This window comes from Eucalyptus grandis, chromosome 10 (genome assembly GCF_016545825.1).
Source record: "Eucalyptus grandis isolate ANBG69807.140 chromosome 10, ASM1654582v1, whole genome shotgun sequence".
NCBI lineage: Eukaryota > Viridiplantae > Streptophyta > Magnoliopsida > Myrtales > Myrtaceae > Eucalyptus > Eucalyptus grandis.
This window is the reverse complement of record NC_052621.1, coordinates 2,325,733-2,349,889: the sequence shown is the minus strand read 5'-3', so window position 1 is coordinate 2,349,889 and position 24,157 is coordinate 2,325,733. Positions and strand designations below refer to the sequence as shown.

At 43.1% G+C, this 24,157-nt stretch overlaps 4 protein-coding genes across 4 annotated transcripts; 2 read left to right on the top strand and 2 right to left on the bottom strand.

Annotated features, from left to right (window-relative positions):
* Nucleotides 1–46: 46 nt before the first annotated feature.
* Nucleotides 47–1,850, bottom strand: LOC104421054 (alcohol acyltransferase 9). Its single transcript, XM_010032883.3, has one exon. The coding sequence runs from the start codon at nt 1,628–1,630 to the stop codon at nt 287–289; it is 1,344 nt and encodes a 447-aa protein (XP_010031185.1). The 5' UTR covers nt 1,631–1,850; the 3' UTR covers nt 47–286.
* Nucleotides 1,851–9,127: 7,277 nt separating this feature from the next.
* On the top strand, nt 9,128–11,413 carry LOC104423337 (pentatricopeptide repeat-containing protein At3g56030, mitochondrial). The gene is made up of 2 exons (XM_010035844.3): nt 9,128–9,187; nt 10,059–11,413. Exons 1-2 carry the CDS (start codon nt 9,128–9,130, stop codon nt 11,151–11,153), a joined length of 1,155 nt encoding a protein of 384 aa, XP_010034146.2. The 3' UTR covers nt 11,154–11,413.
* A 1,942-nt stretch (nt 11,414–13,355) lies between these two features.
* On the top strand, nt 13,356–15,401 carry LOC104421053 (U-box domain-containing protein 1). The gene has a single exon (XM_010032880.3). The coding sequence runs from the start codon at nt 13,356–13,358 to the stop codon at nt 15,399–15,401; it is 2,046 nt and encodes a 681-aa protein (XP_010031182.1).
* A 230-nt stretch (nt 15,402–15,631) lies between these two features.
* Nucleotides 15,632–23,889, bottom strand: LOC104421052 (UTP--glucose-1-phosphate uridylyltransferase 3, chloroplastic). Its single transcript, XM_010032879.3, has 17 exons — nt 22,945–23,889; nt 22,237–22,417; nt 22,003–22,152; nt 21,676–21,837; nt 21,399–21,571; nt 21,245–21,311; nt 19,597–19,757; nt 19,340–19,498; nt 18,836–18,927; nt 18,657–18,751; nt 18,376–18,453; nt 18,054–18,149; nt 17,703–17,777; nt 17,536–17,627; nt 17,291–17,453; nt 16,932–16,992; nt 15,632–16,111 (listed from the first exon to the last, which is right to left on the bottom strand). Exons 1-17 carry the CDS (start codon nt 23,655–23,657, stop codon nt 15,999–16,001), a joined length of 2,631 nt encoding a protein of 876 aa, XP_010031181.2. The 5' UTR covers nt 23,658–23,889; the 3' UTR covers nt 15,632–15,998.
* Between the last annotated feature and the right edge of the window lie 268 nt (nt 23,890–24,157).

Here is a 24,157-nt window from a genome sequence, read left to right as displayed (position 1 = left end):
TTAATTCCGTTGAATTGTATATGGCATTAATCATTGTAACAGAAAGTAACGAATTGGCCCAATATATAGATTATATAGAAATGGCCTCAATCGCCATATGCGTGTCTATGGACAAATTGATCGGAAGTTACTGAGATTGAGGATCGACATTCAACACATAAAAACTGTCTTGAGTCTGAGAAGCTTTTCTGTGCCGACGATGTTCTCGTAAGGTTTAGAAAGATGTAATTCGTGTTAGCCTGATGTTTGAAAAGTCAACTAGCTGGGCCGGGACGGCACCGTGCGTTCACGTGCATGGGCTCTTGACCAAGCACTCATATCTGTCGGCGGCACTGGCGGGGAGCGCCACCACCACCTTCACGGCGTCGCTCCGGTCGTGCACCGGGAGGAGCAAGCAGTACCGGTCGCAGCAGACGGGCCCCACGCCGACCGGCCTCCCCATCCCGAAGTCAACCCTGTCCAGTCCGAGCCTCGACCACTGCGACACTATGAGGACCCCCACCGAGTCAGGACACGCCGTCGACTCGCTCACCGTCTCCACCACCGTCCTCACGTACTCGTCGTCGACTCTGTCCTTCGCTCTCTTCAGCAGCATCGCCGCGAACCCAAGACCCTTCTCCGTGACGTCTTTGGCGCTGGCCTGCGAGCACGCGAGAACGAACGCGTTGCCGTAGTACCCACTCGGGAGGCTCGGCTTGACTCGGCTCCGAACGTTCACGCTGAAGAGAAGCTTTAGCGTCTGATTCGGAGGCAGGTCTAGCGATCTTGCCCAGCTCCTCCATATATGAGCCGTGACGACTTCGAACGACGTGAATGCTGAGTCGCCGAGTCGACACGAGGACGAGGCGAGCCTCTTGAGCTCGTCGACGGAGGCCCCGTTGAAGGTGATCGAGGTCGGGACGAGCCTTTCGTTGACGAAGCGAGATGTGAAGCTGCAGAGGTCGGGAACTCGGCTGAACTCGGGGTGAGTTTGCGCTCCCGAGCCGTGCACGCCGCCGCAAGAAAGACGCCGCGGCATAGGCGGGTCCATGAGGTGGCGATCCCAGACGGTCTTGGCCTTGAGCTTGAGGGCGGCGAGTCCTCCTCCGAGCTTGGCCAGCTCGGCAAAGGAGTTGAGGAACTCGGCGCTCCCGATGCCGTCGCACAGGCAGTGCTTGATGCCGACGGCCAGCGCCGCGGCGCCGTCCGCGAGCCACGTCAGCTGGACGACGAGCGGGGGGGCCTCCTTGAGCAAGTCGGCCAAGTGGAGCGACAGGAGGCCCCGCCACTCCGTCACGTGATTCGGGGGCCGCTCGAGGTCGCCCATCACGATGTTGTCGGCCACGGCCTCGATGAAAAGCGCGCCTTGCGCCCGACACACCACCTCGAGCCTCGAGCCGTCCGGGCTGGCCTCGACCCTGCCGGCGAGCGGATAATACGGGACCAGGGCTCCGGCGAGCGCGGCCTTCAAGCGGGCCGTCACGCGGCCGCGATCCGACCACCCGGGGCGGGGCTTGTAGAGGAGGAGGTACTCGATGTTGAAGCCGAGGAAGAGCTGCGAATCGAGGGCCGAGAGGGCGAGGATCTTGAACGGAGTGGGCTCGGACGGGATGATCAAAACGGCTTCCTTGACGGTGACGTGACTATCCATACCGAACGGGAGTGGTTGGCACTGGAAGAGAGGAGGTGGGGCTATATATGGTTAGTGGTGGAGGTTTTTCTCTTGAGGTTTGCTCTATGGTCTGTGCTTAGTGAAGCGTGTGTAATATGTAATTTGTAGTTGTGATCATTTTACATTCTTCTTTACATAACATATGGTTGTGTCTGCTCTCTCTCTCTCTCTCTCTCTCTCTCTCTCTTACTGTGGAAGATTTATGCCAGGATTCTGCAGGCATCACTTTATGGGAAAAAACGAAATAAGAAAACAAATGTTAACAGGTCGGATTTGCTTTGTCTGTCTCTTCGGCTGAGTGATGGCTATGCCTATCATCCCCCTCTTTTCTCGACAAAGCATTAGGTCACGCAGGGGAATATTTAAAGTGCTTGAATCGATTTATTTCTTACTGCAGAATACATTGTACCTTGGAGTAATTCCGTCGAAATACATTGAAAATTCCCCATTTTCTCTCTTTCACATTATTATATTTAATTTGGTACCAAAGTTAGTCGATCCCAAAGTATACGGGTGCACATCCAAGTGCATTTCCGGAGCTAATATTTCTTCTTGTCATTTCTTTTCCAGTAAATCCTAATATTCTCTAGTCAAGTTGATTATAACATTGTTCATCTCATTCAATAGCCAACATTACCATTTTATCAACAAACCTAGCAGCATCAACTACTTGCTATTTCCATCCAATTCTCAACTTGGTCATTATGATGCTAGTAGTAACTGTTTTGAAAGAAAAATTAGCCACATTAGCCGCTTACTATTACGACGCCATTTGGTGTGAGCCCCATTTGTCTAGTTACTGTTTTAGTCAGCGAAGTCAAGCCTTATCAATCACTTGCTGTTTTACCCCTGCTTATAACAAAGAACTAATACTACCACTAGATTCACCACTCTCAGACGAGCCAAATCCTAAAATATGTAGTAGGCATTTTTTTTTTCATTTTTTTTAAAAATCTAAACTCAAGAGGAGCATGTTAGAGATAATTAGGATAATTCTCTAGGATGTTTTCCTATATAAGAGATAATTAGAATAATTCTGCTAGTTTCCGCATCTCTCAATATTAAAATAGGCCGATGCGAAATTTATTGAAACTTCTCATTTTCCATCTTTCACAATATTATATTTAACTGTTACGTCGTTTGAAAAATACACACATTTATTTTTTCTCTTTCAAAATTTGTGTCTGAGATTACTTACGTGCAGTTATGAACGCAAACCCTTTTTGGCGTTTAGAATATTACATGTCTGTCTCAACATTGATGTCTCTTGCAGCAAAATCATTGTGTGTAATAGTAAATTTGCAACGGGAGCGGATGGACGTGGATGCTGGGACCTGTCTAGCTCGTGTCTGCAGTATCTCCAAACGATTAGTGCCGACCTTATTGATTTCCGGATCTCGGTCCTTCGCTTTTCCAGTGCAGACACGCATGATCAATCGCTAGAATGGTACCAATGAAAACCTTGCTGTAATGAAAGGAGATGATGACGTCTTTCGGGGTGGGGACGACGTCAAGATTTCAATAAATTAGCTCTTGCATTTCATTTGCCCCCTCCAGCGGACATTCCGTGGACCCAACAATTCCTTAGGACCTTATTATAAGGAAGAAAAAAATAATTTGGCAAAAGCAAAAGAGGACAGATAAATATGGAAAGACGATGATGATGCACCCAACTTTGGTTTTCGCATGAAACAGTAAAGGACATGTGAAGTTAGGGGAGGATGTCCACCAGTAGTGAAATCATCTTCCCCCGTTATCAGGGTCATGGAGCCACGTATACGAAAAAGAAAATCATGGTGATCTTATGTTTATTCTCTAATTTGGGTGTCATGTTCAAGGGAATCATCGATATTTGAAAATTAATAGTATTCCATTTTGGTTTATCTTTGTATATATAGGTAGAAATTTGATATTGCTAATTAAAATATGGGATTTTTTTTTTTTAATTTCGTTGGCTAAACATGATTCAGAACTCCAAGATGGTCACTCAACAAAAGGGTTTCGTCAAAATATTTGGGCAAGTATCACGACTTAAAAACAAAAAGGGACAGCATCAAGCAACAGGATGTGATGAGGCACACTCCTGTCTGTCGGGGGCCGATGGGGCCAATTAGCATAAGCTAGATACTTAATAGAGTGAATAGATAGAGTAGGTCGGATTAATTAAAGCATATGTATCTTAGGATAAGCTGTGCTTTGCCTAGTTTTGCTTTTCTCGAAATTCTGCGTTCTTAGTAACCATTGGGTTGCTAGAACTAAACTTCATTCTTATCATATCCTCCGTAGTCTTTTCATAGAATGGGGAGGATATAATCTTCCAAATTGCCTTGCTACCCCAAATATTTAAGCCAAAGCCAGCACAAAATAATGCACTTTGCCGAGTATAAGATATGTATTCGGAATATCGACTATACGGAAAAGCTTTACATCACTATTACCATTGAATGAATAACATATGTGTTCGACACTTAGTCACTTAACTAGCTTCCGTGCTTGTCAGAGATTTCAATATTGATAATGAGGTATTATTGTTGTTAGACTATTATGGTGCATAACGAGATTCAATAAGGATATTTTTGTCTCAATCTTCTTCTGACAATCCAAACATTATGACAAGATATATTTGGATGAATGAATAATTGAAAGAAGAATTATAATATCATAACAGGATTAACATTGAATATACAAGTTCTCTTGATTTTCCTATCGTTCTAAATTATACGAGATGACGGTTACATTAAAAGCTTTATCATCAATAATTGCATGATTTGTACTTTATGCCTTTTTAAAAATATATAATAAATACGTACAGTCTTTCTCCTCCCAAAAGGGATCATGAGTTGCACTCAATATATGGGAAAAGTAAATGCCTTGATATGCCCAAAAAAAAAAAAAAATTGTGCAAACCAAGATATACCCAGAGCTATCAGATATGCCTTAGCTCACATAATAAAGCAATGAAAGCCCTTGGCTCCAAAAGCACAAGACCCTAAAGAGCATAGAAAGATTAACCTCTCTTTCAAAGGTTCGCTTTACATTCCTATTCATATATGCTTTAAGCTCCTCTATCCATTAGGAATGTCGCATATTTTATGAAAAGAAACATCCATACGATGTCATTCTGTGAATTATGTGATAGATAGAACGAATTACAATATATATGTATAGAGGGGATGACACTTTAGAGTAGATATGAAAGTAGAAGAGAATGAATTATATGTCCCTTTTGCCTTTAATTCGGACCGAGATATTTCGGAAATTCAATTAGTTTATTATGCTAACTAGAGGATGTATGGACTTGGGAACCTGCAGCACTGTGATGCTGTGTCCCCCACTTTGTCGCATTGCTGACCGCATGGAAAAGGTGATCAGCTAGGGTTCATCAAGTTCCACTTTATTCTTGTAGATATGGACTACGAGCACATGATGTATGAAATTGCATTATGTGTTGATATGATACCGTCCAATTTGATGCAAAAAGTCGCTGGATGTTCCTTTCATTTTCCTTGACGTTGATTGGCGGTGGTTGCTAGCCATGTATGGCTTGAAATAAAAGACCACTTTTCTATCCAATAATTTTCAAAGTTTCATACACACGCGCATATATATATATATATTTCATTTTCACTGTCTATTTTCGAATTTGCAAGTTATAAAAGACCTAAAAATACGTAAATCTCGATGAATGGAAGATTCATTTAGAATCATCTTAATATATTTAGTCTCAACTCCAATTAACTTGTCTTGTATAGAACCGAGATGATTTTAGGGTGACCCTGTTGAGGAAAGAATGAGGTAGATTCATTTTACAGTCCCTGTAGTAGATAAAGTCAATGCACTAAAATGTAAGATCCATCCTCTTTTGTTGGATTATTGAGATTTGGCTTGCACTAATCAATTTGAGTTGAGACTCGACATGTTAAGATGATTCTAAATAAATCTTCCATTCATTGAGATTTACATATTTTTAGGTCTTTGATTAATTGCAAAATGATATCTTGGCTCTAATGGAAGATTCATGTAGGCTCATCTTAATTTATTGAGTCACAACTCCAATTAATTAGTGCAAAGCAAAACTCAATAATCGGACAAAAGAAGATGAATGTTACTGTATTGAAATCGTCAAATGAATCTATCTCATTTTTTTACTTCGATAGGGTCACCCTTAAATCATCTTGGCTTTATACAAGACAAGCGTTTAACTGATCAATAGACTCCTTTTTATTTTTATTTTTCATGAACAATCAATAAAATTTGCCCTAGACTCTATCGAACATGGTGCGATCTAACTGCAATATCTAGCTCTTGTATGGTCTGCTTTAGATTCTATAGGTGTCCTATATGATATATTATCTTGAATCATGGCTCCTACATTTCGAGGGTTTTCCGAAAATCTTTAGTGGATCACGAATTAAACCAATTTTTCAATTGCGAGGCTATGCATTGATACTCTTAGTCTCGATCTTCCCTCATCGAAGGGAGTAAGCAAAGCTGTCTTATCTTTCTAATCAAAGCGGCTCGAAATTTCTCGTGGGAATAGATGCTAGAGAAGTAACATCACCTTGTCATTCCTTCCTTTTCTTCCTCATCTCATGCTAGTTTTTAATGTGTTCTTTGGTACCCATAAGTTACATTTTCTTTACTTATCTTGATAAGAAGATTTACGCGGTGAATATCTCTTTCAAATCAATCGACTTAAAACGCCGTCTTTTCATCGCTTTGGTATCAAAACTTGGTGTAGTTTTGAATTGAACGGAACATATGAAGCATGACTCAAACTAACATATTGTTCCACACGCACCGAGTTATGATACGAATCTAAGGTTTTTCATATATATATTTTTACGCGTACCGTACAATTAAATAGGTTCTATTAGGACCAAAAGAACAAAGCAAATCTTGGGGTATATTATATAAATGCTTCCTCAATGAGCGGGGAAAAAAAACACCATCTTGGCTGCTACTGAGTCCTCCTTGTGGACCCTTGTCTATATAGAAAAATATTTGGAGGTATATTGAACTTCTGACAACAAGGCCAACGACAAAAGATGGCTATTCGAAATTGAATGGATGTGCATTAATTGGGTATGCATGTGACTCCAAAGAAGAGGCAGGCTTTCCTCTCGTCGTCTCCACGGGTCTTGCGACTTTTACGTGGTCCTACGGGTGTTGAAATATTTTTGTTCCCATAGCAATCGACCCAATAACAATTTACGAAGATGGAGGGGACATATTTTCTCGGTTGAGTTGAATCGAATCGAGTTGGTCCAAAATAATAATAATTAAAAAAAGAGAGAGAGATAAGAATCACTAAGAGTCAAGACCATTTTTTTTCAAATCGAAGAAGGTCAATCGATTTGATGCATTCAATGACTTTCAAGTTAGTAACTCAAGTCTTATGGACTAAGATCAACCGACATGGTACAAGCCGATTCTATGTGAAATGGTTTGGAAAGCTTTCGATCTCACGAAGTAGTGTCTCTTAGAAATTCGATTACGAGGTTAGCCAATAGATCGTGCTTATAGGAGTAGATGATGCCGTTCTGGTCTCATTGCATTCCGATTGTCACTTAGATTTTACCGATTAGTTTAATGTTAAGAAAGCAAATTCGGGGAAAAGGGACCTAAGTGGACGCAATCCACAAAATGCTTCTTCTCCAAGGGAATATTGCGGTTGTAATTTAGGTAGGGAGCTACGGGAACAAACGACTCTCGAATGCAATGGTTGTTACATCAAACATTGAAGTGACCAATATGTATTTAACCAGAAGATGCCTTTGTCTATTCCTACCGACCACCGTACCACCGTCCTATTAATTTTCTTTTAGGATGTTCTGCATTCTAGAGAGAGAGAGAGAGAAGGGTCCTTTTCAATTGAATTGAGATAATATTCCAATTTCGCATTGTTGTGGAAACATTGGGCTTCTTTTATAGCCATGATCTTATGAGTGATTGTAACCTTAGGTAGTTAACAGCTTATCATTGAACTATTCGACCGACATACTATATCTAGAGCACTATAATTTCCCTAATCTTTAGTTTTTGATCCCTATTTGTATACTGTAATAATGGCAGGATTTCCAAAAAGAAGATGACATACATAAAGATTTTCTTGAACTCTACCTATTACAAATTTATTTGTCCTTTCCTGTGCCCTATTTTTCTCTTGCTTGGAGTTGAAGTGTGGTTTAATTTGTAATTGAAACTATAGTCGAATTATTTGTATTCCTATAGGGACTTGATCAAAAGGATGTACTTCAAATAATAAGTATTCTCTATGTCATATCAAAAGAGTAAAAACCAAGTGTCTAGACTATGATTTAGTACAATTGGTGTCTCTTGATCTCTAAACTTAGGGTGATTCCGTTGTGCTGTAAAATAAGGATTTTTTTAATGTTGGTGAATTTTTGAAGGAAATGTTAAGTCTAAAAAATCTCGAGTAAAAAAAAGTTACTGGACACCGAAAGAAAACAACTTAAATGAGGATTGATCATCAATACCTAGGTGGGAACGTAATTAAAAATCACCATCAACAAAAGTTGGCAATTTCGAATTATTAATAGTAACATGAAAAGAAGAAATCGGTCATGTCATTTACCAACGGCTTTTTAACAGTTAGCTATAATTATTGAAATTTACTGGTACGGAAAAAGTTCATTTTCTTTTTGTACAGAAAAATAGAATTCGACCAGCATTTGACACGTCTCATCGGATCTGTGGAGTGAAAATTTCAGGAACGAGGAACATGGAATCAATCTTGCCTTCTACGGAGCATACTTGTTGGTTCACAAGAAGAAAAGAAAAGGGACAAGGGAATTTTAGGTCAAAGTAGGTCCTCCAGATGTCGATAAATTTCTCGAAAGCATCTAAAGTCGTTGGAAAAAAGTTGCAGAGGATGGCGATAAGATCACCAAATCAAATAAGATTTCCCTTCCTTTTTCATGAGAGACGTGCATGCATGCTCGTGCTCCTTTCTAGGGTTTCTTCCTCATTGGTTTCCATGGACACCGGTCGCGTCTTTTCACGAAAGCAAAAAACCCAGGCAGTAGATTGTAGTTTGACTATCTCTCGCTTTATTGGCAAAAGATAAAGATCATTTGAATAAGCTTTTAGAAGATAAAATTTTCAGTTGCATACATCTAATATCCTCCTAAAAGTTCACTAACCATTGTCCCTATGATTAGCATCATCGCCCAATGAATAGGGTTTAGGCTAATCGAGGGCTATGCAGTGACGTTCTATGTTTTTGGTCGTGTATATCCATGTTGAGAGGAAGATATGAATCCTTATTTGTTAAAGCGATTCTCAAAGTTTAAGGAAGATGACGGGACTTTAATCCCATTGATTTTCATGTGATATGTGGACCGCATTCTTTGGAAAACGAAACTTTTCTTACTAAGTGTGTTTAAAACTTTGCACGTTGATTAAGATTAGCTTAAAGTAACAACCTCTTTTAACTCGAGGTAGTGACCAAACATGGCCTTCTACAGGGAAGGTCAAACTTCGCATGTGAAAGCCAGTCCACTCCACGGGCTGGTTTTGTTGAAAACCGCGGGTCATTTCATCGCTCGTCATTTCATTTTTGAATATTTAAATATTAAATTCCGTATTTATCTAATAATTTAAAATTTTAAAATAATTAATATAATTAACAATGACTCCGCAAAATTTTACACGGTATTAAAGTAAGAGACTTTGAGTTCGAAGGAGATCAGAGTGATAGAATACTTAAATATTAAATCACAATATGCAAAGTTTTAGATTACTTGACAGTGGCTCTATAAGATAGCACCTCGTATCTAAACAACTGGCAATAAAATCTCCCGATCCATCTTAAAGCCTAAAGGTCGGGTCCTTTTAGGTAATCATCCATCTTTTGACTAATGATTCATTCCTTTGATTGTATTCCATTCTTTTTCTCCTTTGCCCATTTCGTTCACAAAATTTTCAAATGCGCACCTTTCTCGTGAGGAAATAACCTCTTTCCACCCCGAAAGTGCAAAACCATGATTTCAAAAGCAAAATTTGGCATTTCTATTTGTCGCGAAAGAAAAGGAAGATGCAAATAATTGATCATATCATAAGGATTTGACTCGATATGGATTTAACTATGCTCAAACACAACTCTCTTCAGACCTGATTACGGAGCTTAACATTCCTGCATGCCGCTCGAACCCATCGACTCATCATATATCTACACACAATTGTCTAATATGAGGACGCAAGCTAAGTAGTACTTTTTCCTTTTCTTTTTTGGTCGGTGTATTTTTTCTTTTCAAAAATTAGAAAAAAAAAATCGATCTAATACACCTAATGAATATACAAAGCATTGGAGAAAATGGGCTTCGTAAAGCGAAAAGCCCATCAAAGCCCAGGTTCGGCCCAGGCCAGGCCCAGGTAAGATCAGTCCTTGAGCTTTCTCTGCTCTGTTTCTTCTTCGCCCGCTAGACCCTGGCCTCAACCACCGCACCGCAATGACCTTCCTTCGCAGAATCGCGCGAAATCCCCGGTCCGCCGCCGCCGCCGCCGCCGCTCGCCCACGCGCCCCTCGAACCCCAACCCCACGCCCACCGCCATCCGCGACGCGCCCACCAGCGCTTACTACGACGACCTCATCAACGCCGCCGGCCGCCGCGGCGACTTCGCGGCGGTCCGCCACCTCCTCGGCAAGCGCGTCCGCGACGGCTGCTTCAACACCGGCGACACCTTCAGGTTCCTCACCCAGACCGAGACCTCCCTCTCCGCCCTCGACGACCTCCTCCGCGCCCTCTCCCGCGTCGACCGCGGCTTCCCCCGCAAGAGCGCCTTCGACGCGCTCATCGCCCGCCTCTGCCGCCTCGGCCGCCCGGCGGACGCCCTGCGCGCCGTCGAGGCGATGGCGAGCGACGGCGGCGGCGTCCGCCTCAACGCCGTCACCTTCCACCCGATCCTCAACCTCCTGACGCGGCGGGGCGACTTCGAGGCGGCGGCGCGGGTGGCGGGCGCGATGCGGGACCGCGGGGTGCCGCTGGACCTGACGGCGCACAACTACTTCCTGACGGCGCACTGCTACCGGGGCGACGTGGGGGAGGCGGCGCGGGCGATGGAGGAGATCGAGCGGGAGGGGCTGGGGGCGGACACGCGGACGTACGACGCGCTGTTGCTGGGGGCGTGCAGGGCCGGGAAGGTCGGGGCGGCGGTGGGGCTGCTGCGGCGGATGGCGGAGGAGGGGGTGCCGCCGCTGTACAGCACGCACGTGCACGCGGTGAAGGCGATGGTGAGGAGGGGGTGGAGCGCGCAGGCGGCGGAGCTGGTGAGGGCGTACGGCGGGAGGGACAGGGCGCTGGACAGGGAGAACTACGGGGTGCTGGCCAGCGAGCTGGTGAGGATGGGGAAGGCGGAGGAGGCGAGGACGGTGGTGCAGGAGATGGCCGAGAAGGGGCTCATCATGGGGGAGAAGCTCAGGGAGTTTTACAGGTCGAGTTCGAGTTCGAGTTCGAGTTCGAACGATGTTGGCATTTGACACGCGATCGCTTCGTCAGAGTCAGAACTTGGGAATTCCTTTTGATCCGATGAGGAGCAATTCGGTTGTCGGGAGCCAATCAATCCTTGGTGTATAGATTTGCCTCTTTGTATGAGATCATGTTGGAAGCCACTTTTCGGTAGCGATTGTTATAGTTGTATGGCTATTATCGTTTTGTGCTTTCAGCAAATGGAAGGATATCCAAAATGGAATGGAACGAAATGGAACTTGGAATGAAATGGATAGAATGTGAACGAAAATATGATACCATTATCAGCACTGGCTACCAAAAAAATCCGACTTCTGTTTCCGGGGCGACATCATCGAGGATTGCTGACTGACGGCCCAGCGGAGTCCGATGTGACCCCTCGTGTCAGATCGTTCCTTGCTTGAGGTGGCTCGAGATATGTCCGAGGAAGCATCCGGCAAGAATGTCACCGATCCTTCCTCTTAGTTTTATGTCCAACACCTTCAACAATTCCGCGAGCATAGGGCTGGCTCGGGATAACTTACACATCATGGTCAGAGAAGGTAACGAGATGCGTATCGTGAGCAAATAAGCAAACTCAGGTTTATTAATGGATCGCTAGAAAAGCCGATTACGAAATCTCTCTTGGTAGTACCGCCAAGTTCTACCTCACTTTAATCCACGCATGGTGCCCCCACTTCGTCAAACTTTACACGCCATTCGCAATCGGCTTGCTTATTTGAGTGTTAAAATATCCGTCATCACTTGTCTAAGAGATCTGTATGCACTTTACATACATATCGTTACTCTCCACCAATCAATTTGAGTTTTTGAGCAGGACATTCTAACGATCACCTTGTTTTATACTCCTCAATGATGAGATAAAACAGAGCAATGAATGATAATGGCCTGTCGAACTTAGTCCTAAAGTATTTAATAAAATATATCACACAAGAAACGCAAGTTTGTTCTCTTATCCAACCATTTCCTTAGGCTGTCCTAACATAATCTAAGCTCAAGCATTTGGCTTCATGTGCTACTTAAGAGATATGCATCCGATTGAATTAGCCTATATGGAAAGCGAAGCGAGAGGGAAAGGAAGTTTATGGACTGATTCAGGGATTTGTCGGTCGGCCAATCGCGAGATTCGGTTTCAATTTGTAGCAGCTGAGTCAAATGAACTCCCCTTTCTTTCTTCCTCAATTCGTGGGATTAGTTCACAAAAGTCTTGTCCTTAAGCAGCAATGGAGAATCGTGATTACACAAAAAAAGGGTATGGTGTGCATTTCGATTCGAGAATCGAAGCAGCTGAATCAACACAAGTCAAGGTGGAAAAAGAAAGAGCCCAAGACAAGCGCTAGGGATCATGAGATGCGTTAAAGGCTGCAGAGTCTATTAGGCTCCTGACCATTCTCAATTTTGTGTTCAGGTTCTCTTTTCTCGTTCGTTGTCTTTTCTTGTTTCCATAGGTTTCCATAGGTAGAATTAGAAAACACTTATTACAAGGTGGGTTCTGGGGGTGGTATGGCTGGTGGAACCATTCCTACTGTATCTGCAATCTTTGTACCCATATAAAAAGAAAAAAATACATATGATACCACCATCTCTCGCCGTAAACGGCTGACTTTAGCTCTAGAATAATCGAATCCCCTCTAGACTTTTTGCAACTGTCGCGTGCTCTTCAATATAATAAACGCTAGTTGGCCGATTATATGCATTTAAATATTAGGAGATGCACGCTAAACCTGGAAGGATTCAAGTTGCAGAGGTCAATAACTGAATTAGCTATTCCAGCAACGGTGCCTAATACGACCCTCCGAGCAGTTCCATAAACATTTCACCAGAGAGCTCTCAAAGCAACCGCAGGTCCGAAGCCAGAGTTTGACGAGGCATATTCATATTCCAGAAACACTTTAAAAATTGAACTTTCTTGTTTAGAAAACTCACTGTGATCATAACTAACCCGCCGAGGCCGGACTTTCCGCCAGGTGGCAGCAACCTGGAAGGCCTCCGCTCCTTCCTAACACCGATCCGGTTGCCTTAAGTCACGTACTGTACAAACAGAAGCAGTCAAGAGTCTATGAAATTAAATTAATCCTGAAGATGGAATTCGCTTCAAGCAATTAAATAAAAAACATGAAGAGAAGAACCCACCATGATGTTAACGACGACTTAGGGACATAAAACCCTGTAGAAGGTGCAACACCGCTCCTCCTCTTCCTTTGCCCCCTCCAATGGCTTTCTCTGGCTTCTTGCCAACTGGAGCTTTATTGGACTCACTCATTCACATATCCAATGAAGTCTCTTCCATGGAAAAGTTCCCTTTTGTCCAGGTCAGGAACACATCGACCATGATCAGGAGGACCAAGCTTCTATTGTCCTTGTTCGAAGAGATTCAAGAGACAAACACAAAGCTCCCACCTTCTTCAATACTGTGCCTGACTGAGTTGTTCTCTGTGATACAGAGAGTGAAGCTCATCATCCAAGGTTGCAAAGACGGCAGCTGCCTCTGGAACCTGATGCAAACAGAGTGCATCTCGAAACAGTTCTATGTATTGGTGAAGGAAATGGGACGAGCACTTGATATCTTGCCTCTGAGCTTGCTTCACATCACAACTGACATCAGAGAGCAGGTTGAGCTCCTTCACAAGCAAGCGAAACGGGCTGAGCTTATCATCGACAACAGAGAGTTTCAAAGGAGAGATGATCTCCTGAGACTGATGGCTTCCAACGATGAGAAAAACAGCAAGAACAAGGGCTTTGTCGATTTCGACAAGGTGAAGGATACTTTGAGCAACATTGGGCTGAGGGATCCACTGGATTATGAGGAAGAGGTATCAAAGCTAGAGGCTGAAGCGCAGAGGCAAGCCGGGACAGGCGGACTGATTGTGGTTTCTAACATCAACAACCTCATCTATCTCGTTTCGCGTGCCAAGTCCTTGATCTTCAGCAGCAATGAAGAGACTGAGAAAGTCAAGGCAAGTTCGGTACAGTACTCCTTGACTGCATTAAGGAATTTTGATCTTTCTTCATCCTCGCAAATGATTGTTACCAATATCCCCGATGAGTTCCGGTGCCCAATATCGCTGGATCTAATGAGGGATCCTGTGATCGTATCATCAGGTCACACGTATGACCGTACTTCAATCGCCCAGTGGATCAATTCGGGGCACCATACATGCCCCAAGAGCGGGCAGAGGCTCATTCACATGGCCCTTATTCCCAATTATGCACTGAAGAGTCTAGTACACCAATGGTGTCAAGAACACAGCATCCCTATCATAGAACACCCATCATCTTCTTTGTCTGAATTGGAACGAAGTAGCAAAGGCCAGAGAAACTCGTCTGAGAACGCCATAGATCACCTCTCCGCTGCGAAAGCTGCTGTTGATGCTGTTAAAATGACAGCCGAGTTTCTGGTTGGGAAGCTAGCCACTGGATCGCCAGAGATACAGCGGCAAGCAGCATATGAGCTCCGGCTGCTGGCGAAGACTGGGATGGACAACCGCCGGATAATCTCCGAGGCTGGAGCTATTCCTTTCCTTGTCACACTGCTAAGCTCTCAGGACCCGAAAATACAGGAAAATGCAGTAACTGCACTCCTCAACCTCTCAATCTTCGACAACAACAAGATCCTGATTATGGCGGCAGGAGCAGTTGAGAAGATCGTAGATGTCCTCGAGCTTGCGAAGACCATGGAGGCAAGAGAAAATGCAGCAGCAGCAATCTTTAGCCTGTCGATGATCGACAACTGCAAAGTCAGCATTGGTGCACACCCAAGAGTGATTGCAGGGTTGGTCAGGCTCTTAAGGGAAGGCACTTCGACCGGGAAGAGAGATGCTGCCACTGCCTTAATCAATCTCGCAGTTTATAATATCAACAAGGCGAGTGTCGTGGCTGCTGGAGCTGTTAGCCTGCTGATTGATCTGTTGATGGATGATAAGGCAGGGATTACAGACGATGCGCTTGCTTTGCTCGCTTCGCTCTTGGGGTGTCACGAAGGTTTGGAGGAAGTAAGGAAGAGCAGAGTACTTGTGCCTCTTCTCGTTGATCTGCTGAGATTCGGGTCTCTGAAAGGAAAAGAAAATGCCATCACTCTCCTGTTAGGTCTGTGCAAAGATGGAGGGGAGGAAATTGCTGGGAAATTGTTGATGAATCCAAGAAGCATACCTTCCCTTCAGAGCTTGGCAACTGATGGATCTTTGAGAGCACGAAGAAAAGCCGACGCATTACTCAGATTATTGAACAGATGCTGTTCTCACTCTCACAATACCTTTTGATAAGTCAGAGCAGTTGCGTAAGTTGGTGTAAATGTGTGAATTACACATAAAAGAGAAGTTCATTTCGATTTGTTCAGTGTAATCGAATACTCAGAAAGTGGATAAATCTCATGTCTCGGAGGCATTCTTTGAAAGCGAAGACAATTCAACGTCCATCTGCAGAAGAATTGATGAGTCATCGCTTCTTATAATACACAAAATGCATCTAAAATATGAAAGGACAACTATCGTACTTGGAAAAGACTGACAATTTGTCATTGCTAATACCAACAAAATAAGTTACAACATTAATCATTCGATAGGCGAAACTGGTCCATCGTTGCTAACCCTCGTTACATGAGCAACTCCCAAAAGGTAAGGCCCTTGAGAATTTACACGGGCTCTCTCTCTCTCTCTCTCTCTCTACTCGTGCCTATGGTGTTACAGGGATTTAAATTAAATGAATGAGTGGGTGAAAAAAATTATCCAACTTTGAGAAGGTTCAACTTCTGTTCAACCAATAGGAAGCGAGCTGATGCGGGGACAAAGACAAAGCTCGAAGACCAGCAGTGAACCATGATTCACATCTGGAAAAGCCTGAGAGCCAAAATCTGCGCTTCACAATTCTACCAGTTCCAACCCAATGTGTTTCCCATTTATCTTGTATTTCCAGTACCAGCTTCCACTATCGACCATGTTTGGTGCGAGTGTCTCTAGTTGAACTGAAAAACCTGAAATGTACGTAAAAAAGAAAAGGTGAACATCTTATGCAACACCTTAAGATCAGAAAATGGGTTAAGTACAATTTTCGTCCTCTAAATTTCAGTGTATGTATGATTGGGTCCATTTAACTTTTATTTTATGCAATCGAGTCCTCTATCGTTATCAATTTGCACGATTTGATCCTTTAATTTTATTTTGTTCATTCATGTCCTCTAACATTCTTGATTTGTGCAATCCAGCATTTCATTTACTTCTGGTAACTAACATAATCAAATTAGGGTTTCTGGTTTTTCGCTGATTTGGTGCCACCCACAATGACAATGCCACATCATGAATTAATCTGACGGTTTAGTGAGACCAAGAGACCGAATAATTTGATTGCACAAATCAAGAAAGTCAGAGGACCTAACCGTACAAAATAAAACTCAGAGGATTAAATTGCACAAATCAAGAATATTACAGGACTTGATTGAGTAAAGAAAAGTTAGACAGCTATATTGCACTAATGCTATAACTTAGCAGACTAAAACAGTACTTAACCCTCAGAACATTGCAAAAAGAATTATATGAGCAGGAATCAAACCGTTAGTGAGGGTTTGGGTGTGGGTGGGGTAATTGGCAAGGGTTTACAAGAGAAGGGGACGATAAGCTGCAGAGGATTTTGCACGCTTCTAACAGGATCGAGATGGTAAAAGTGATAATGTCTACTGATCCACAAACGTCACTAAAGGATTGTTGTATTTTCCCTCGATTCCGAGAGGAGACTTTTATAACAAAGCCCAAAAATAGACAGCATATTATAGAAGGGATGCTATTTACACTACAAACCTGAAATTCCAGGAGTAATCTTCATCTTGTGGCCATCAGGAACTTCAAAAACATGATTTCCCTGCCGCGAGAATGAAACTTTCAGAAAATCGAATCAATGCATAATTACAAAATACAAAGTGCATGACTAGCAAAATTTTCCTAAATTAATGGTCAGCAATCTTGAAATTATAAAGTTGGAGCCCTGCATCATAACACTCTCCTGCCACAACAAAGAGAATTGACCCACTACATCCTACAGAGAAATAATATGTGGCAGTGAGGCTCTTATTGAGTTTTAATAAGTTCTAGGCTTGAAGCTGTGCCAAGTTCTAGGCTTCTAGGCTTAATCATGTAATTTACGTCCAACTGGTGCAAACCTGAAAAGAGACATCTGTTGCCTCAAATTCTGCATTCCCATGCAATATGACCTTCAGGGATTCTGACCGCTGCACATCATGTTTCCAGAATACATTGCCCGAGAAATTCCAGTCAATTCCTTCATTTAGAACCTTGACATTCTGTAACTTACATCTACCACACCTACAAAATTAAATAAGATTCAAAATTATATTTCCAGAACTCTAGAAGAAACAAGGGAACCAAAAGAGGGAAAATATATCACCTGTGGCCATATTGTAGTATCAGATCACCATTTTTACCAATTCCAGTTGAGCCCATGACATTTTCAGCCTCAATAATCAGGCTTCCCTCAAGCTGGAATACAGATACCCAATTAGCTCGGAAAATAAGGCACTACATAATTCAACTCCTGTTAGTATCAAGATGCACCTGAACATCTCTCCATAAAAACTCAGCAACCTCGACTATTAACTCAGATCCTTTGCTTATGGAACCTCCACAAAACTGTGATAAAGAAGCCAAAGGAAGTCAGATTACTTCAACATCACAGGCCATAAAATCCAGAGTCCCTAATTTTTTTTTTTTTTTTTGGTAAGAACCAGAGTCCCTAATTCATTCATTTAGAAAGAAACAAAACCAAAGCAGCTTAAAGCAAATTAAAGCAGTTCCCCAAATAGTCCCAGAATTGTCATACCAGGCAATTAGAATGCGCTAGACAACCTCCATCTTGAAATTCCAAATAAATAATTCTCATGACAGACCTTATGATTGAATGTTTACCTTTTGCCTTAAGACCTCCCAAAGTGGGCCGAGCGCTGGGTGAAGAAGAATAAGAAATGGTGGTCCAGAATCGATGTACTTCTCATTCCCTTCTACCTGCAGCAAAGAAAAGAAAGTAGGATTAATCAAACAAGCACCACAGAATAATGTATTGCGCATCCCTTTCAAAACCAAATACTGATGTGTTTTGTTTTACCAAAAGGAAGAAACTACAAACAAGCAACTGAGGATCAAGGAAAATACCAATGTACCAACAATGCAAGAAATGATTTTTATAGTATCATCTGACATGACCAATCTGCAGCAAGACCATGTGCCATACCTCAGGAAGGTTAATGTTACATTGTGAAAGAATGTCATAGTTGTTCCGCATTATATCCAGCAGTGAACCCTCTGGGGTCTGCACAAGAGTACATAATGGGTCACCGTGCATGAAAAGTGTCCACTGGGTCCATATAAAGAAAAGCAAGGAAAAAAACTGCCAGAAAGCTCACTCTCCAAATCATGTGACAGCTGTCACTGGGTATTTTTTGTCTTTGGTTATAGGCAACTCAAGGACAGCTCAAAATAAGAAAAGAAGCAAGGTTATAAAACATTAAGCACCTGATGAAAAGACTTGTCCAAAGGTTTCCGCTTCTTCTTGGCAGAGGAGGTGACCCTCCTCCTTTCATTGTAGACAAGAAAAGTGTCCAGCTCATCTAGTAATCAATCCAACTAGATGTCATAGATGGACTAGAAGGATATATCAAGTCCATTGTATGAACAATGTTAGAGGGGCCTACCTTCCGCACCCTTATAACGACGAGAGTGATAGGTATTAAGGAAGCTATCTGCAATATTCTGCATGGTGCATTCCAGCCTTCCACCACTAACACTGTGACATATAGAGAATTGCTAGTTAGTATTACAATCAGAATTCTAAAGCAGACACAACACAGCAAGAGCATCAGAAGACTAAATTTATATCCCAATAAGTAGTTAGAGCACCAAATAGTTTTGTTCACACCATAATACTGGCATCTAGAAGCAACGCAACCCATCGGATGTTCTATCTAAGCTGTTATTAAGCAAGTGTCCTACCACATTGCAAGAGCAAGCTGAGTGTAGCATGTAATCTGTACAGAATTGACCACTCAGTATAATTACTAGCCAGCTAAATTTTTCTGAATATTACAAGTCTATTCCCCAGGATACCACTCAAGCAACATTGCCTCATAAAAGGAACCAATGATCACAGCTATTAAAATTAAGCGAATATAGAATGGAATGTAGATGGGAATACATGCCTATGCGTGTTTCCAAAGTCGTCCACGTATTCAATTGGCTTTTTTATATTAAGCACCATGCCTGGCAAACTTGTTTTGTCTTTAGACGATGCAACTAGCTCAGCAGATTGTAAATCCACATATAAGATGTTTGTATTGGCAGGGAATTCTGCCTGCAAACTAGAACAGAGAAAAAAGTGAAATGAATATCAATAGTAGAAGTAGTTCCCCTTGGAAAGTGGATAGATCGAAAACTTGGGGCCACAAATCAAATTTACCTGTTAGAAGATCCGTTAACCATCCCGAACTTGTCAAACTCAGTATACTCAACGCATGATAAACCATATGCCCACTTCCCATCATGATTTTTTCTCTCAATGAGAACATTGATTCCTTCTGTAGCACCCGCATTGCGCTTACACGAAGCAAACCCTAATTTCTGCTTCACAAGAAATGATAGAAGAGAATGAGCACTTTCTCCAATTAGTTGACTAACTCCACTTATCACTGAGGAAATATACATCAAATACATACTAAATATGGTGTGAGACTTCAACATTAATGACATGGAACTGCATTTATCCCCATATATGCCTTCATACCATGCAAAAAGTCATTCAGCTGTGCACAGATAGATCATAAATAACAGCTGTATAGCTGTTTCCAAGCGTCATAAATACTCAAGTCAGGTTCCTTCCTTCATCCTCCACCTTAACATAGATCTCATCATTCAGCAAAGGAGAAAAGAGTTCAACCTTTTCAAATTCTGGGGTCAACAGACAAAGCTCATGATATCAAAACACAGAGAGAGGAAGAGTTATCACTCCACACAATTTTTACCCATCTTAAGTCTCTCTGCTCTGCATAATACATTGACAACCACAGAAAGTAAAGAAAAGCAACCTATTTCGCAAATCTTAAACTCTTACATCTCTAGCTACGCATGTAAATATTCATCAAGGTTTTGAGGTCATGATTACCAACATCTTCAACCATGTTTTGTTCCTCTCATTTCATATTGGAAAATTTTCATCTTAACATGACCATTAACCAATAACCTACAGAGGGCACCACTCACGGTCTGATTCTGTTGAAGTCCCACATCACTTGACTTAGGGTCCAATTGTCTTTAATTTCATGTGGTCTCTTTACACTTTCAGTTTAAGCTTTTGAAATTGACTTTCTAACATAGCATCATAGCCTGAACTATCCCTTTCATGAATGTGCGTGATCACAATTCCACGTGAATGTGCATAGTCAAAATTCCACATGCTGCTCATAATCCAGGCTTGCACATGAGAGAGAGTGTTGAAGTCCCACATCGCTTGACTTAGTGTCCAACGTTCTCTATATTCATATGGTCTCCCTTGACCTATCAATTTAAGCTTTTAAGTTTGACTTTCTAACAGATTCCAATCTCCAATTGGGAATCTCATAAACTTGATTTAGCATTTCGGAGATGAGTGACTAAAGGAGATATTGGACAATTAGGTTATTCAGAATGCACTACATGGATGTGCATGGACTAAACAAAACTACATACTTGTGAGAGCCAAGATCATTAATTCAATGAAGAAACTTATCAGTTCACATAGAGAAACACTATATACAAAATGCCCTATTTTATCTAGTTTGTAGGAATTAGGAACAAAGGAAGAGCACAAGTCTCACTGCATTTGCATTCTTCAGTGATACCGGCAAAATGTGTAGCAGGACTACTAACTTTCCTGGAGAATGCAGGTTTCTAAATCTGAAAAGGATCGCATCCTCTCTATTAACAATTCCATGGCAACCGTGTGACTTCTCGAAAGAACATGAATGAGTTTGATGACGTGCACAAGCAGATTATTGCCATGAAATGAGAGAGTAACTCAGAAGTTTTTTTGTAAGTCCTGAGAAAGAACGCTAAGCATTACGTATACATACCTTCTCATGACGTAACCCAATCCCTGACAACGCCAAGAGTGTCACATCTGTGGCAGCGACGACATTACTGCAGAAAAATAACTAAGGATGAGGTTCCAGCTCTCAACCAATAAAAGAAACAAATATGAACCAGAACAGACTAATGAGAGGTAACCTGACTTGTCTAATAGTGGCGCCTTTCCTTCCATGTTTGTAGAACCATTCAAAGATGCCTTTGTCATAAGCCAGTTTCCATATAACACCATGACCACCGGGTTTGCATACAGGCACAAATGATTTTGTGATGATCCACTGTCCATCTTCTGCACTTACAGCTGGTACAAGAGGCTGCCAAACGCATGGCACAATTTAGGTAAGCACCAAATGTTGACACTAACCTGACCTTTTCCATTAAATAACAATAAATATAAACGGAAAGTACCAATTAAAACCTGTTCAAAAAATTGGAAACTGGATTGACCTCTTCCAAACCACTCGAGTCTCTTGCAGAGGGATGTAATGCGCTCATGGTTGTTCTTGGCTGCACTTGTCATTATTGCAATTGGGGTGACACATTGCTTTCCATACAACTTGAAGTACAGGTACTCCCTAGCCTAGCAATTAAGAGAGAACCAACGGGCATGTTAGTGGTGCATAAGATAAGGATACCATTTTCTTAAAGATTTTTTTTGCTAATTAACATTCTTGTGAGCATGCCTAAGAAAAAGAGTAAAGAAAAGGCAATAAAAGAAACTTTGCATCGTAAGCAGGCCATGCACCTGCAGATCTCTCACAAGGCCTTCTAATAGTGTGCGTCCACAGTAAGGAAGCATGGCAGCTGGAAGACATTCACCAGTGTCAGGATCCACCAAACCAAGCCTGTCAGCAGAACCTCCAAGAGGATAGATTTCACCTAGGTCGGGCAAACCCTAAAGGGATAAGACCTTAAGTTCAAGATCATCCACCACATAAATATGCTGCGAAGAGAACTCTATTATTCTCAGGAGACGAACCTCGATACCCCAGAGAGCCGCTTGAGATGCGTACTCTGTATCCCGAGATAGGTCAAGTCCAGCAGGAGGGTGAATCTCCAAGATCTGAGATTCCATTGATCCCTTTGAATTCTGCAACCGGTTGGTAGACTGCCTTTCTGATACTGATTCTGTAAGGAGCTCAAGCACCATTATCTGATAACTACAGAAGTTATGTCAATTAATAAGGAAAAGACAGAGGGACAAAAAAGCACGAGAACGACCCCCAAGAATCTTCACCGAATCTTGGAAGCCTGCGCGCCAAAATTCCAAAGCAGGTATTCTCGCTTTACATGAATCCCATAAAAGATTTCAACTCGAGATACTCTCCAAGGTTGTCAAGTTATGGCAGGTAAAAGATTGTGCAAAAATTACAAATACAGTAATCATTCAATCGCTTGAATCCTGAAAAGCATAACTCAGGAATTAAGGCAGTTCAAATTAAAAGGGAAAGTTTCCATCACCAGCATTCAACTGACAACTTCAATATCACTTAATGCGGAACGCATTAAGATCACTCCTTTTATATATATACGTAATCTGTCAAACATTGACTTATCGACTACAAGAACTATCAAGTCAAAAGACAATCAAGCCAAAACCAGAGTCAAGCATATCTTTTGAGAATCCTATTTCCTAAGCAGAATAAACAGACACAGATGAACAGAATTAGGCAGAAGAAGAACTCACCCAATAATGCCTCCAATGCAATCGTAGAACCGTTCGATCTCCTGTAGAGTCCTCAACAGCTTCTTCAAGTCACCAACGTCCTCGTCCTCGGAGCCCACGCCCATCTTCCTCTCTCCGCGATTCGCATCCATCCTCTCTATCATCTCCGCCAAAGCATAGAGCGCGCTCTTCAGCGGACTCTTGGCAGACTCGCGAAACTCGCCCTCCGGAATCCCAACCTCGGCGCCAAGCACGTGCTCCTGCCCGGCGGCGACCAAGCACTTGATCAGAAACATCTCCTCCTCGTCCAAATCAACGGCGCCCAAGGCCCCAGCCAAGCCACCCCCGTCGGCGGACGGGGAGCCGAAGAACTCCTCCACTCTAGAATCGGCGCCGATCACGGCGAGCTTCCGAGCGACGGAGCCCGCGCCGGCGAGCCGAGACCGGAGAGCGGAGAGGCGCTCGATTTCGGAGCGGAAGCCGAACTCCGGTGCAGGAGGCGCGCACTCGACGGGCGCGGTGGAGACGCGGGTGAGGCGGCAGCCGGACGGCGCGGCGGCGAGCGGCGGCGGGGGGGCGAGGAGGGAGAGGGAGAAGGAGGAAGAGAGAAGGGACGGCCTCCGGCGGCGGAGGAGGAGGAGGGAGGAGGTCTTTGGGGCGAACGATGAGAAGCGGACATTGCCGCCGCCGCCGCTGCAGGGGTGGCTGAGCGACGGCGGAGCTGAGGAAGACATGACAGAGAGAGAGAGAGTCACTGTGAGCAGTGGAGGTATGGGGGTGACGATGCTGTTGAGGAAGGAGGAGAAGGAGAAGAAGGAGAAGAAATGGAGGAGAGAGAGTGAGAGAGAGATAGAGAGAGAAGGAGGGAGAGGGGTATAAGAGAGGAGATGCGAGGAGGATATACCGAGGGGATGGGAATGGGCGAATGGGATCTCGCTTGCTTAACTGTCGTCTCTCGTCCTCTTCCAGTGTTCCCTTCCCTAATATATATATTCATTTTCTGCGAGAACTGTTTAATGCTATTTTTTTTCTGATTGGGCGGGAAATATGACGATCTCTCATCCTCAACCTCAAGGAACGGAGAAAGAGAAGAGGAGAGACGATTTGATTTGTTTTATAAGCGACGAACCCATCCGCAGCAAGAAAGGAATATATGTGCCACGGGGCGCGTGCGTGAGCGCCGCTGGGGAAAAGTTAAAACGTAGCACAGAAGATCTACTGAACTCAGCGCACT